General features: G+C 51.0%; 1 protein-coding gene across 1 annotated transcript; it reads right to left on the reverse strand.

Annotated features, from left to right (window-relative positions):
* Positions 1-10,659: 10,659 nt before the first annotated feature.
* Positions 10,660-14,131, reverse strand: LOC124695672 (peroxidase 2-like). The gene is made up of 2 exons (XM_047228497.1): positions 13,793-14,131; positions 10,660-11,556 (listed from the first exon to the last, which is right to left on the reverse strand). Exons 1-2 carry the CDS (start codon positions 14,129-14,131, stop codon positions 10,660-10,662), a joined length of 1,236 nt encoding a protein of 411 aa, XP_047084453.1.
* Positions 14,132-14,483: the final 352 nt, after the last annotated feature.

Below are 14,483 nucleotides of genomic sequence, written 5' to 3' on the forward strand. Positions count from 1 at the left end.
GCACGGGTTAAACTCTAACTTCTAAACGACACGTATCCTACTATGTTACAGATACACGGGCAAGCTAGCCCGAACTTGATACACAAGGCCGATTCATGTATTTCTTCCATGTATATTCTTCAAACCCATCTTCAATCGCGGCCCACCTCTGATCCGGTCAAATTCTGGTGATAACACATGCCCCCCTGGTTTTGGAAATGAATTTCCAAAATCATTACGCTTTTCCTTCGTCGGGTCATGTCGTGGCGCAGCGAACTGCCGCAGAATCTTCCATCATTTCGCCTCGCCTCCCGGGCTTCTCTCGCACGAATTGACAATTTCGGCATCACGTCCTCGAGAACCGTCATGGCATTAAATCTCCACTACACCCCCTTTATTTATCCGTGCCGAACGGTTCGCCACTTCATCCCCCTGCTCGTTCTGTCCACCGGCGCCCAAAAACCCTCTTCCCCTGTAGCAATGTCTTCCTCCTCGTCTTCCTCCTCGGGCCTCCCCTCCAATCCTCGCCGAAGAGCAAGAACGAAGACGACCTCCACTCCGGGGCGAACCCCATCTCCTCCGACAAGGAGGAGAAAGAAGAAGAAGTAGCGAGAAGACGGAGGCCTCCCCTCCGCCGGGCACCCGCCGAAGAAGCGCTCCCGCATGTGGGCGGACAGCGAGGACGAGGATGATGACGAGGAAGGAGAAGAGGAGGAGGAGGAGGAGGATTCCTCCTCTTCCGCCGGCTACCCGCCGGCGAAGCGCTTCCGCGCTTGGGCGGACAGCGAGGATGATGATGATGACGAGGAAGAAGAAGCTCCGGCGAAGGCCGGGGCAACGAGCGACGAGGAGTTCTCCGGCGAGTAGCGCCGACGGCAACTCCGACGCCGACGATTATGCTAGCGAGGACTAGCAATGTAGGATTAGTAGTCCCTGAGCAATCGGCTCTTCTTTTGTTCTTCCTCGCTTGAGCAATCGGCTCTTCATTGTAAAAATCCTCTCTTATTAATGAAGAAGACCTTTCCTTAACTTGATTTTGCCGATTTTTAGTTCGACCAATCGCTCAATGAGCCGATGGCAACGCATCAGCCTCTTTACGATAAATTTTGAGATAGACGAATTTAGCCACCTCCTCAAACGGTAACCTGCGAACCTTGCTCAAACTCAGATCCCCAATCTTCCAACTGAACAGGTCCAAACCGCGGCCATTGAGCGCAACGTTAGATTTAACGGCAAAACTTCTGAAATAACGTCTGGTCTCATCATTAAGCTCAGGTTTCCAGACGTTCTCCTGCCGAATCCTTCTTTTCCAAATCCCTTTTTCCTTCGGGAGAGCTCTAGGACCATTGCTGAATCAACCCGGAGGCCGGAGCTGATACTTCTGCAGGACAGGCATCGCTTATCCACAAATTTCCTTTCGATAATCTATAACGATGTTCGAAATCCTGCTCTGTTTTCCCGCAGCGACCATTCCTCAAAAAGGTTGAGATGCAAAGCCAGCCGATTTCAACCAAATCGGCTTCCTATAGCAAAGGGTCCTTCAGGGCAAGCTGCCCCCCGAGCTTCAATCAAGGCGAGAGAAGAGGTAAGCCAACGAAATGTGCCACCATCGGCTTCCAAATTGCAATACAGAGCCAGCCGATTTAAACAAAATCGGCTCCCCAGAGGAGAGAACCTTCAGGGTGAGCTGCCCCCCGAGCTTCCCCAATTCAATTCTTGCGTCTTCTGTCGTGATCAGCATCTGAGCTCATCGATCTTCGGTGGTTTCCAAACTCGGATGTAACATCCTCGAACGTGTACCAAGTCGCCACCTTGATTGCCCTTGAGCCTCTGTTTATAACAGCTGTACCTCTAGAGTCGATGGCTATGCATCGGCTTTGTTCATTGCATATCATGCGAATTTTTTTTTACGGGCCGATTTTTCTATCGGCCCCCAATATTTCACTGCACATGTATTGCACATGTTTATCTGATTAGGTGCCCCCGAGCCGATTCTGCAGAGTACACTTCCGACTATCGGATCTCGTGGTTTAGCCAAGGCACTAAAATGTGAACGCCGGCTCGTTAGGAACAATGTAGATTTCTTCCAGGCGCATCAGCTCGACGCAAACCCATTGCCCATTAGATCGACGTTGAACCCGAGCGGTAATGAATGGTGAGGATAATTTTGGCCGATTGCTGGAATCGGCCTCCATGTTGCTTGCTCGATGAAGGTTTTGCAATGTTCCTCCATAAATCCTTGGGGCCAATCACCTGGATCGGCATCGCCACGTTTGTCCATCGATGTTGCTTTTGTTACACGGTCAGGCCGGTGGATAAAACCAGCCTAACCCCGTCCTTTGTCACGTCGATGCGCTCGCGATCGTCCAAATTGATGCCTCGAGAGTGGCTCTTGGCCCGATGTCTCCCAAACGTTCATGCCAGCCGTTGAAATCTCGGCTGAATCATCTGCGTGGACGACTTCTACTTCATCTCCATCCCATCGTATTAGGCATTGGTGCATCGTGGATGGGATGCAACAGACTGGCGTGGATCCAATCTCTCCCTAGTAAGACAAAGCACAGAGCTCTTCGTTGTCGACAATAAAGAACGTCGTAGGGACAGCTTTTCCTTCCTACGGTCGGATCCACGTTCGTGAACACCTTGTGCGTCCGATGCTTGGCCGTTGAAATCGCTCGTTGTCACATTGGTCTTGATCAGATCCGAGCTGGAGCGTCCCAACCAACGTAGCATGGAGTATGGCATAATGTTAATCTGTCGCTCCGGTGTCCACCAACATCTTGTTGACAGTGCTGCCCATTGATGTAACCTCGCAAGTACGAGGCCTTCGGATGCCCGTAGCTTCTCTCTCGTGGCTTCTCAAAGATGACCGGCCGTGGGCCGCAGTCGAGTTGTGCCACGGGTGCTTCGTCTAATCCTGGAGCGCTAAACTCCGTTGGAAGGATGAAGACCATGTTTGTGCCAGCCGATGTCTCATCATCGGCTTTCTTTTGTCTGGGGCGCCACTCTTTCCTTTGTGGCCGACCTTCTTCGTCCAGGGTTCGCTGAATTTTAGCGGCCAGATCAGGCCGCGCCTTCCTCAACGTGTGCAGGTATAACCTTTCAACTTCCTCCAACCCACGTAGACGATGAACCCTTCGTTTTTGGGAACGGCTGAGCCCATCAGGGCACCACCTTGGCCGATGATACTTGTCTTCTTCTTCATCATCGTCCTCTAGTTCCTCGAGATCTTCCACCCGAGCGGACTCAGCATGCTTGTTCCGAGGCGGGAGAGGCCCTAAACGTTTGAACACGGACACGTTGGCTGCATCCTTCTTCTTTTGTGTACATTACGGGCAGTTGCCGATTGTAGGCAATCGGCTCATTCCTGAATCCCGAGCGAGTGTCCGAAGAAGGGGCAGTCCCAGTGCCTATCCACGTCGTCTTTCTCCCTCGATTTTTCCTTGGCGTGGCGCTCATATCGCTCCTCGTCGCGATCATGCCGACGACGTCTCCTGTCGTCCCTAGCCAGACGATCTTTTTCATCATCGTCGTTGTGTCGCCGGTGTTGGTCATATTGACCCACATACTTGTTGAGGAGGTGATCAGAGAGAGGTCGCTGATATCTTACGTTCTTCACTTCTCCCTCTGTGATGTAGCGCTTGCCATCGTGACGGAGCCGATCACGTGGAGCGGCTTCCTCTGTGTCCTTGCTATGAGAGCAGCTTCCCTCATCTCCGTCCTTACCAGAGTGGTGCCCAGGCCCTACCATGTTGATATTGCACGAGAAGTCTGGCTGGCACCCTCCATGGTAAGTATACTCCACCATGTTAACGGCGGGGAAGGGGTGTGTGCCGACCTTCATGGCGTACTGGCTGAAAATTAGCCGCCTTTGTTCTATCGCCATTTGGACCTGTTGACGCCACACCCTGCAGTCGTTGGTGGCATGGGTGAACGTGTTATGCCATTTGCAGTATGGCTTTCCGTTCAGCTCTTGCGCCGTGGGGATCTTGTGGCCTTCAGATAACTTTAGCTGCTTCTCCTTGAGTAAGAGGTCGAAAATCTGCTCAGCTTTGGTCACGTCGAAGTCAAATCCTTTTGGAGGACCTTGTGGCTTAACCCATTTACAGGACACGGGGCTTGCCCCCGAGTCCATTCAGCCACTTGCTACCTCTTGATCTCCCGCAGCACCATCATCTTCATCCGCCTCAACCAGGACCACCGCGCGCTTGAATTTATCCTGGTAAACATCCGGGTGGCGGCTGTTCATATGCTCGACAGCTTCGCACCATGTGCGCCGGTGAAGGGTAGTCACGCTTGGGAGGCCACGTCCTTAATCGATGATGAGAGACCCACCACCACCAACTCGATCGCTTCTTTTTCACTTACATGAACCGAATAGCATCGGTTCCTAACGGTCCTGAAGCGCTGGACGTATTCGCCACTGTTTCCCCGCACTTTGTCGTACTTGTGCTAGATCGGCAATGCCGGCCTCGGAAGCCTCTGAGTGATACTGCACGTGGAACTGTTCTTCCAACTGCTTCCAAGTCCGGATTGAGTTTGGTGGCAGCGATGTGTACCACCCGAAAGCCGATCCTGTGAGGGACTGTGCGAAGAACCTCACACGTAGCTCGTCTGATGCTGAGATCGTGCCCAGCTGTGCCAAATATCGGCTCACATGCTCGATGGAGCTGGAACCATCTGATCCACTAAACTTTGTGAAGTCGGGGAGCCGATATTTGGGTGGTAGCGGGATCAATTCGTACTCGTTGGGGTACGGCTTGGTATAGCCGATTGTCCTCCTTTTCGGCATCATGCCGAACTGGTCTTTAAGAATTGTACAAATCTGATCCGCGGTGATGGCTGTAGGCGTCGAATCCTGAAGATTCGCCGGGGTGGCATACTTAGCCAGCGATGCTTGCTTTTCCAGTTCTGAGCCAACTGCAGGAGCTGAGCTCTAGAGGTTTGTCGGAGTGGCGTACTTAGCTAGCCACGTCTGCTTCTCAAGATCTGTTCCCGACGTTCCTCCTGCTGTTCCAGAAGTCCCTGCTGTTGTAGCCTGGTTTGAGAGTGCCCGATTCGCTAGTCCGGCACGTATGCGCACGTGTATCCGTGGGGGATCTCCTTGGGCGCCTCATGTAAGAATTGGTAGTCACTAGGGTCACCACCAATCTTGTAGACGACGTATGCCGATGAATTCGGCACCTCTGGTGCTGCCAACGCGAACGGCAGCGGCGGACGGGACTGGAGTGGCATCTCTCCTTGGTAAGTCCCCAGAGCTGGTCCTGACGGAGAATACCGATGGCTCATGATTTCCTGGATCACGCGCAGAGCGACACGCTCCAAAGTGTTCACCAGGCTCTCAGAGTGGCGGTGCAGCGAATGAGCCACCATGAAGTTGATCTCCTGACGCAGCGACCTGGTGCGTTCTTCTGACGGGGAGGACAAGTCCACTCCATCGAGCGCGCCTTCAGGTGAGAACCCCTTCCACCTGATGCCATGTGAGCGGGTTCTGTGGAAAGAGCCGATGAGGTCGGCTTCGAGGACCGCCTTGATCTCGTCATGCTTCTTCTTGAGCTCGTCGGTCAGATCCTCGTACTTGACCGGAGTGCCTTCCGCCATCTCGGATGTAGATGGCGATGCGGTGGATGTCGAAGATTGTCCCACCGGGCGTGCCAGAATGTGTTGCGGTCGAAACCCACCGGCGGGCAGCGACGGGCAACACCGTAGAGCCGGGAATCTCCCGGGACTGCGGCTGGCCCTGGTCCCTCCGAGCGACGGCCCGCAAAGCCTTCGCACACACGTCCGATGCTGTTGCAAGGGCGTGCCACCCGACCTATACCTGGTCGGGAAGGTGTTGGATGATGCCTCGCTTAGTTTCCTGCATGGCATACACGTAAACGTTAAATACGAGCCTCGATCGGCTCTCGGGTTGTCCCGTGAATCGGCTCAAAGAGCCGATCCACCCATGATACGTACGAGGTGTACGATCGGATGGTGGTCCTGCTTGATCAAGATAAAGCTAAAGCGATCTACTACGATTTGGGGTTTTCACCGCACAATCGGAACGTCCTACTCGTGATTGGGCCTCGCACTCGCGTACGGTGATCGTAAGCCGATCCTAGACAGGGCCTAAAAACCAACACGAGGTTGATCCCCGGAACATCCTGTCTAGGGCTAGCAAACTACACCCTACGCGCCGTCGGATCCTCCAACCCTTTGTAAGGCCTAACAATACGGATATTAAACTAATCCTTGAAGAACAAGGAGCAATCATAACGGATCGGATCTACTAAACAATGATCAAGCGGGGTGCCGCCCTTACACCCGTGACAGGCGTAAGGGCGGCTAGATGCCTAAGGGTTGCACGACGATAGCATATGATACGAAGAACAATGCTAACCCTAAAACACCTATGATAACTACGTTGCTCGCCATCAAAAAGGCTTCGATACGAGCAACGCATGAACGACGAATAAACGCGTAGCTGCCTAGATCGCAAGATGCGATCTAGGCAGCATGGTGCTTACCGGAAGAAACCCTCGAGACGGGGGAGTTGGCGATGCGCCGAGATTGGTTTGTGGTGAACGTTGGTTGTTGTTTATTTCATAAACCCTAGATACATATTTATAGTCCGGGGACTTTCTAATTCAGGCGTGCACCTAACCGTGCACGGGTTAAACTCTAACTTCTAACCGACACGTATCCTACTATGGTACAGATACACGGGCAATTAGCCCAAACTTGGTACACAAGGCCGATTCATGTATTCCTTCTATGTATATTCTTCAAGCCCATCTTCAATCGCGGCCCACCTCTGATCCGGTCAAATTCTGGTGATAACAGACCTATAGTTGTTACCAGAATTATTCCGATAAGCATTGGTGTTGAAATTATTATTTTTAATGAAGTTCACATCAACATGTTCTTCTTGGGCAACCAATGAAGCTAAAGGAACATTATTAGGATCAACATTAGATCTACCATTCACAAGCATAGACATAATAGCATCAATCTTATCACTCAAGGAGGAGGTTTCTTCAACAGAATTTACCTTCTTACCTTGTGGAGCTCTTTCCGTGTGCCATTTAGAGTAATTTATCATCATATCATCAAGAAGCTTTGTTGCCGCCCCTAAAGTGATGGACATAAAGGTACCTCCAGCAGCTGAATCCAATAGGTTCCGCGAAGAAAAATTCAATCCTACATAGAAGGTTTGGATGATCATCCAAGTAGTCAGTCCATGGGTTGGGCAATTCTTTACCAAAGATTTCATTCTCTCCCATGCTTGAGCAACATGTTCATTATCTAATTGCTTGAAATTCATTATGCTACTTCTCAAAGATATAATTTTAGCGGGAGGATAATATCTACCAATAAAAGCATCATTACATTTAGTCCAAGAATCAATACTATTTCTAGGCAGAGATAACAACCAATCTTTAGCTCTTCCTCTTAAGGAGAAAGGAAACAATTTTAATTTTATAATGTCACCATCTACATCCTTATACTTTTGCATTTCACATAGTTCAACAAAATTATTAAGATGGGCAGCAGCATCATCAGAACTAACACTCAGAAAATTGCTCTCTCATAACAAGATTCAGTAAAGCAGGTTTAATTTCAAAGAATTCTGCTGTAGTAGCAGGTGGAGCAATAGGTGTGCATAGGAAATCATTATTATTTGTTCTAGTGAAGTCACACAACTTAGTATTCTCAATAGTACCCATTTTAGCAGTAGTAAATAAAGCAAACTAAATAAAGTAAATGCAAGTAACTAATTTTTTGTGTGTTTTTGATATAGAGAACAAGACAGTAAATAAAGTAAAGCTAGCAACTAATTTTTGTGTGTTTTGTTTAAGTGCAGCAAACAAAGTAGTAAATAAAATAAAGAAAGACAAAAACAAAGTAAAGAGATTGGAAGTGGAGACTCCCCTTGCAGCGTGTCTTGATCTCCCCGGCAACGGCGCCAGAAAAAATGCTTGATGCGTGTAGTTGACACGTCCGTTGGGAACCCCAAGAGGAAGGTGTGATGCGCACGGTAGCAAGTTTTCCCTCAGAAAGAAACCAAGGTTTATCGAACCAGGAGGAGCCAAGAAGCACGTTGAAGGTTGATGGTGGCGGAATGTAGTGCGGCGCAACACCAGGGATTCCGGCGCCAACGTGGAACCTGCACAACACAATCACAGAACTTTGCCCCAATGTAACAGCGAGGTTGTCAATTTCACCGGCTTGCTGTAAATAAAGGATTAGATGTATAGTGTGGATGATGATGTTTGTTTGCGAAGAACAGTAAAGAACAATTGCAGCAGTTTGTATTTCAGATGTAAAGAATAGGACCGGGGTCCACGGATCACTAGTGGTGTCTCTCCCATAAGATAGCAGATGTTGGGTGAACAAATTACAGTTGGGCAATTGACAAATAAAGAAGGCATAACAATGCACATACATATATCATGATGAGTACTATGAGATTTAATCAGGGCATTACGATAAAGTACATAAACCGCTATCCAGCATGCATCTATGCCTAAAAAGTCCACCTTCAGGTTATCATCCGAACCCCCTCCAGTATTAAGTTGTAAACAACAGACAATTGCATTAAGTATGGTGCGTAATGTAATCAACACAAATATCCTTGGACAAAGCATCGATGTTTTATCCCTAGTGGCAACATCACATCCACAACCTTAGAACTTTTTGTCACTGTCCCAGATTTAATGGAGGCATGAACCCACTATCGAGCATAAATACTCCCTCTTGGAGTCACAAGTATCAACTTGGCCAGAGCCTCTACTAGCAACGGAGAGCATGCACGAACATAAATAACATATATGATAGATTGATAATCAACTTGACATAGTATTCAATATTCATCGGATCCCAACAAACACAAAATGAAGGATTACAAATAGATGATCTTGATCATGATAGGCAGCTCACAAGATCTAACATGATAGCACAATGAGGAGAAGACGACCATCTAGCTACTTGCTATGGACCCATAGTCCAGGGGTGAACTACTCACACATCGATCCGGAGGCGATCACGGCGATGAAGAGACCTCCGGGAGATGATTCCCCTCTCCGGCAGGGTGCCGGAGGCGATCTCCTGAATCCCCCGAGATGGGATTGGCGGCGGCGTCTCTGGAAGGTTTTCCATATCGTGGCTCTCGGTACTAGGGGTTTCGCGACGGAGGCTTTAAGTAGGCGGAAGGGCAGGTCAGGGGGCCACACGAGGGCCCCACACGACAGGCCGGCGCGGCCAAGGGCCAGGCCGCGCCGCCCTACTGTGGCATCGCCTCGTGGCCCCACTTCGTAAGTCCTCCGGTCTTCTGGAAGCTTCGTGGAAAAATAGGCCCCTGGGCGTTGATTTCGTCCAATTCCGAGAATATTTCCTTACTAGGATTTCTGAAACCAAAAACAGCAGAAAACAGCAACTGGCTCTTCGGCATCTCGTCAATAGGTTAGTGCCGGAAAATGCATAATAATGACATATAATGTGTATAAAACATGTGAGTATCATCATAAAAGTAGCATGGAACATAAGAAATTATAGATACGTTTGGGATGTATCAGGGTGCCGCACGTGCATGTGGCACGGGGAGGGCCGCAGGTGCATCCTCCACAGGATGGCCACCAACTTGGACCGGACAGACTAGGAGGCGTGGCGGAGTCGAAGAAGGCGGCGGCGTCTGGGGGGCAAGCTCCTCTTCGTCTTCCTCATCGTGGACAACAGCGACATCAGCAGCGGAAGACCAAGACGGGACTCAACGAGGCAGCAGCAGCTCGCCGGCCGGCGACGGGGCGGACGCCGGGGCTGCAGCTGGCTCGGACGGGAGTGGCGGCGCGCGCGAGCACAGCCCACACGCCTGCCCAACCTGCGGCGGGGGAGGAGAAAGCGCTGTGGTCGCAGGCCCGGAGACGGCCGCGCCCAAAACGACCATGCCCCCATTCTCCTTGCGAAACCTCCCTGCAGGAGGCAGCCGGGACGAGCGGCGAACGGTACCAGCAGCGAGCGTGGCAGCAGAAGGCGGCGAGGCCACCGTCGTGGCCATGGGAGGGCGGAAGCTCCGGGAGCGGCCGCGGGGACAGCAGGCCGAGCCCCTACATGGCAGACCGAGGGAGTGGAAGAGGACTTCGAGGGGAATCCAGATCAGGTCTTGGAGCTCGAAGAAGATGCCTGAGGAGGGAGATCAGGCCGCCGGGGGTGGCAGGTCCATGGTCGCGCGGCGCGTCGCGGTTTCTGTGTCTAGCCTGAGGTGGTGGTACTCCGATTGGAGTTTTAGGTAATACATTTTTAGTAAGCCTTGAACTACTAACTTGAAAGCTAATTTTGTTTGAAAAGCTATAAGCTAGTGGTGTGTGAAATCAGCCATTTAAGTTACACGTACTGGTATTAGAGATTGAACACGAAATCGAGTTCACGACCAATATAAGAAGAACGTACAAGTTAAGAACTGAAACCATCCAACATACTCTGTGTGGTAATAAACAATATGCATTCTCCAAGAACTGAACAGGCAGCAACAGTCGCACGAGCCAAAGTAATGAACAAATGAAACAGCCAGGTACTCGCCGGAAATCTGAGATAACTCAAAATAAAGTCAGCGGCCTCACGACCCTAGTGCAACGGATAGGTGCTGAGATTGCAAACACGGTGCCCCATGAACGGATCCAGTGAGTAGCCATATACAGTATATCAGTGGTTGACGACCCTGCAGTTCCTCCTGATTTCACCTTGGTTTCCAGTCTTGACTCCGATGGCACCCATCTTGACCATCGCCTTGTTGAACTTGTCTTCCCACAGTCCACGGATGTTGGCATTGTCAAGCACCATCTGGGTGGTCGCCGGTGTGGTAAGAAGGGCGGCATCTGACGTGAACAAGACCTTATGTGCGAGGACGTTCTTGTAGTACTGGTTGTCAAGCGCGTTAGGGGTTACCACATCCTGGTTCACCGTGGGATCGTTGGCTGCGGTCGGGTTGGCAGGGCATTGCCTCCTCAGGATGCCGGCGAGGGCGGTGTTGATGTCGGAGGGGACGGCAAGACGGTCAGAGACGAAGGATGAGCAATGTGAGACCCCAATGGTGTGGGCGCCGGAAAGAACCACCATGTCCTCGGTGTCAAGCCCTTTAGCGGCGAAGCTGCCGATGAGCTGAGTGATGTTAAAGAATGGAGGCGGCAGGTTGGAGAGGGCCTCAGTGGAATTGGAAATGCGCCCATCCAGGCGGCCTGCGGGCATGTTGATCTTGACCGTCATCCTGCTGAGGAAGTAGGCCGCATCACGGCTGGCGAAGGCAACGATGTCAGCGCATGATACCACGCCTGGGCATGCCTTTTCCACGGCGTCTTTGGCCGCGTCGATGGCCTCGAAGCCGCGGAGGCTGGGAAAGTTGGGAGGGCTGAGCTTCTCTGGCTGCGGGTTGGCCGGTGTTGGGTCCAGGAGGACAGAGGCATCACATCCCTCGACGAAGCAGTCGTGGAAGAACATGCGGATCAGCCCGGCGCCGATGCCGGCGTTCTTGTAGACGAACTTCTTCACCTCATCCCTCACGATGGCCTCCACGCGGGGGCACGACTTCTTGTAGTAGCCCACCTGCAGGCCATGGCACACCGACGACAAGAGCAACGCGCATGTCAGCGCAATAGAAAGCTTAAGCGAAGCTGAAGCCATTATCTTCTTCAGCTCTTAACAACAAGACTTTGTGTACGAGAGAGTGTGGGCTAAAGAGTTATAATGAAGTGATGAGAAGTGTTGAAATGTTGCTCGTCAGGAAGGGCTATTTATACACACATGCATGCATCGAGATATAACTTGATAAGATCACTATAGTACTTGAAAGTTCAAAGTTTAGTTGGCTCTTTCATCATATGAGTGGCCATGGTCTCGTAATAATTGATTAGCATCAGTGATCTAGCTGTTATGGAACATGGGGGCTACTGGAGCTTAATTATTGTCTAATATATCTTTGTCAAATTCACTGAATTATTCCTTCTCCCAGTACTTAAGAAACTCTCCTTGCATGGTTTGTTGAACGAAACTGTAGTTTCCTGATGAGGTATGAGATGAGCATGTAAGCATGTTGCAGGTTCGTTGAGAGGTCTGAATGTACGTACATGTCTGTAGTGGGAGGTCGTTATAGCACCATGTGGAATTATTGAGATACGAGCAAGCCGTGGCAATGTTCATGTTCTGTAGGTAGCTTATGCGTGACAGTTCAGCAGACTAATTGATAAACATGGCAGTCGGCTGTCTTTTGCCTCTTGCATGCGCATATGGTTTTTGGCTTCCAGCTCTTTTAAACCAGGTGGTTGCCTAATCAAGCTCCTGAATTGCTCCTCTGACGGTGGGAAGAAAAGTCAGAGAAAACTAAGAAGCAAAGTCATGGTATACTACCATTAAACACCTAATTTTGTGTTGTACTTAATTACTGTAGCATAAAACATCTAAACTATTTTTTCTGCATCATAATTTTGGTTGCAAGTAATAGCCTGTGACTACATACCTTAAATTTACATATATATAAGTTGATTTGAATTATATTAGTAGAATTAAATAGTCTCTCTGTTCCAAAATGTAAGACGTCTAAACTTTAGCTAAAAGTCAACATCTTCTAAGTTTGACCAAGTTTATTGAAAAAATATAAATATCTACATATTAAATGGACATTTTGAGAAACTATACTTTCTGGTGAATCTATTAATATTGAGTTAGTATTGTGAATGTTTACATCTTTACGTACAAATTTGGTCCAACTTAAAATATGTTAACTTTTGACTAAAGCTTAGACGCCTTACATTTTGTTACATTTTAGGACAGAGAGAGTATAAATTTGAAGAAGGAAAGTTAGAGTATTGTAACTTCTCTACTTTTTTTCTCAACGTTAGAGCATCTCTAGTCGCGTTCCCAATCGTCCTCCAAACAGCGCCGGATCAAGCGTTTGGGGGACGCTTTTTCTTCATGCCGCATTTAGAGGACGTCGCTCCCCAGCCGCGTCTCTTAACGAGGCCCCAAATCAATAAAAATGCACGAAAATAAAGATTTTCAATCAAATTTAATTATACTTTATAAGTTTGAACTAAAACGTCTAGATTATCTAACCCTAGCCTACTGGCCGCCCGACGGTGCGTTCGACAGCCCGCCCCATCGTCGTCTCCCCTCCGCCGCAGCTCCTGCGCCGCGCGCCGCCTCTCCCTACGGAGCGTGACGAGAAGACGCCGGTGCTCGTTCGCCGCATCATCACCTACCCTCCCCAGCTGCTCCTGCTCGAGGGAGAGTTCGACGGCACGGCGAACCTACTCCTCTTCGCGGGCACGGGTGTCGTCCTGCAGCTTCTTCTGCGACTCGAACGACTCAAGGAGCGCCTGTTGCTGCGCCACCGCCACCTCCAGGTCCGGCCCGTCGTACCAATCGAACTCATCGTCGTCCTCCACCTCCTCCCCTCCGCCGCCTCCTTCCCCTCCTCCTCCATTTGCGCCGCCACAGCTACCGCCAACGCATCCGCCTCCGCCACCCAAGCCACCGCTTCCGCTGCCTCCGCCTCCTCCCGTAGCTGATGCTCCAGCGCCTCCTGCCGATGGAGCTCCCGCATCCGCATCCGCTCCGGCAACTCCTCCATGCACCGCTACTCGTACAACTCGTCCGCACGCCTCCACAGATCCATCTCATCCGCACGGCAGCGCCGCTGCTCCCGCTCTGCATGCCACCACTCACCCATCTCCTCCACCAGATGCCGGCGCGCCTCTTCCGCCGTGGCGGCGTTGAACACCGCCATGGTGTCCTCTAGCATCGCCTCGTCCCATGCTTCGTTCTCCACAACCTCCATGTCGACGTCGAACTCCTGTGGCGGCGGAGATGGAGGTGGAGGTGGAGATGGTGGTGGAGGAAACTGGCTCTCGCCGGCGCGATTCATCATTGGGTAGGTGGTGCGTAGGCGACGAGGCATGTGTTTGCGGCGGAGAAAGGGATGCCGGCGGTTGTGGTGGCGACCATTGAATGGAGGAGGTCTTTTGTAGGAGCCGACGACGCGAGAAGATGCGGGAAGAAAGCGCGGGAAGAGGCCAGAAGCCGCGGGAAGAAAGAACGGGAACGCGCGGTAAAGTGCGAATGGCGGTGACGTGTGGCGGAGGCGCATCGCCAACGAGACGTCTCGCCTACGCTCGGTCTCCATTAAGGCTAAGCTGCGACGATTCATTCGTGTGTCAATGATGCATCAGGCCCTCCATTCCCCGCATTGCTTCTCGCTATGTTCGGTGTGGACCGGGAACGGGCTCGGGGCGCCGGACACCGTATTGGGCCACGCCGGACGGAAGGAGGCTTTGGGGCGAGCGACTAGGGCCGAAAATATGTCCGGCGCGTCCCAAAAACCTTTGGGGGACGCGACTGGGGATGCTCTTAGAGGAGCCGGTCCAGCACATGGTGAGAGCATCTCCACTCAGCTCCCCAGCAACCCCTCCCCAGGCCAAAAGTTATCGCCGGATGGACGCCGGATTGGGCCGTTTTTTCATCCGACAATCCCAGGC

The sequence above is a fragment of the Lolium rigidum genome, chromosome 3 (assembly GCF_022539505.1).
Source record: "Lolium rigidum isolate FL_2022 chromosome 3, APGP_CSIRO_Lrig_0.1, whole genome shotgun sequence".
NCBI classification, from domain to species: domain Eukaryota; kingdom Viridiplantae; phylum Streptophyta; class Magnoliopsida; order Poales; family Poaceae; genus Lolium; species Lolium rigidum.

Coding starts and splice junctions, on each gene's coding strand:
- LOC124695672 (XM_047228497.1), bottom strand. CDS start 14,131: ATGGAGACCGAGCGTAGGCGAGACGTCTCGTTGGCGATGCGCCTCCGC. Junction 11,557..13,792: donor CGCCGCCACAGGAGTTCGAC/GTCGACATGGAG, acceptor CATGGCCTGCAG/GTGGGCTACTACAAGAAGTC.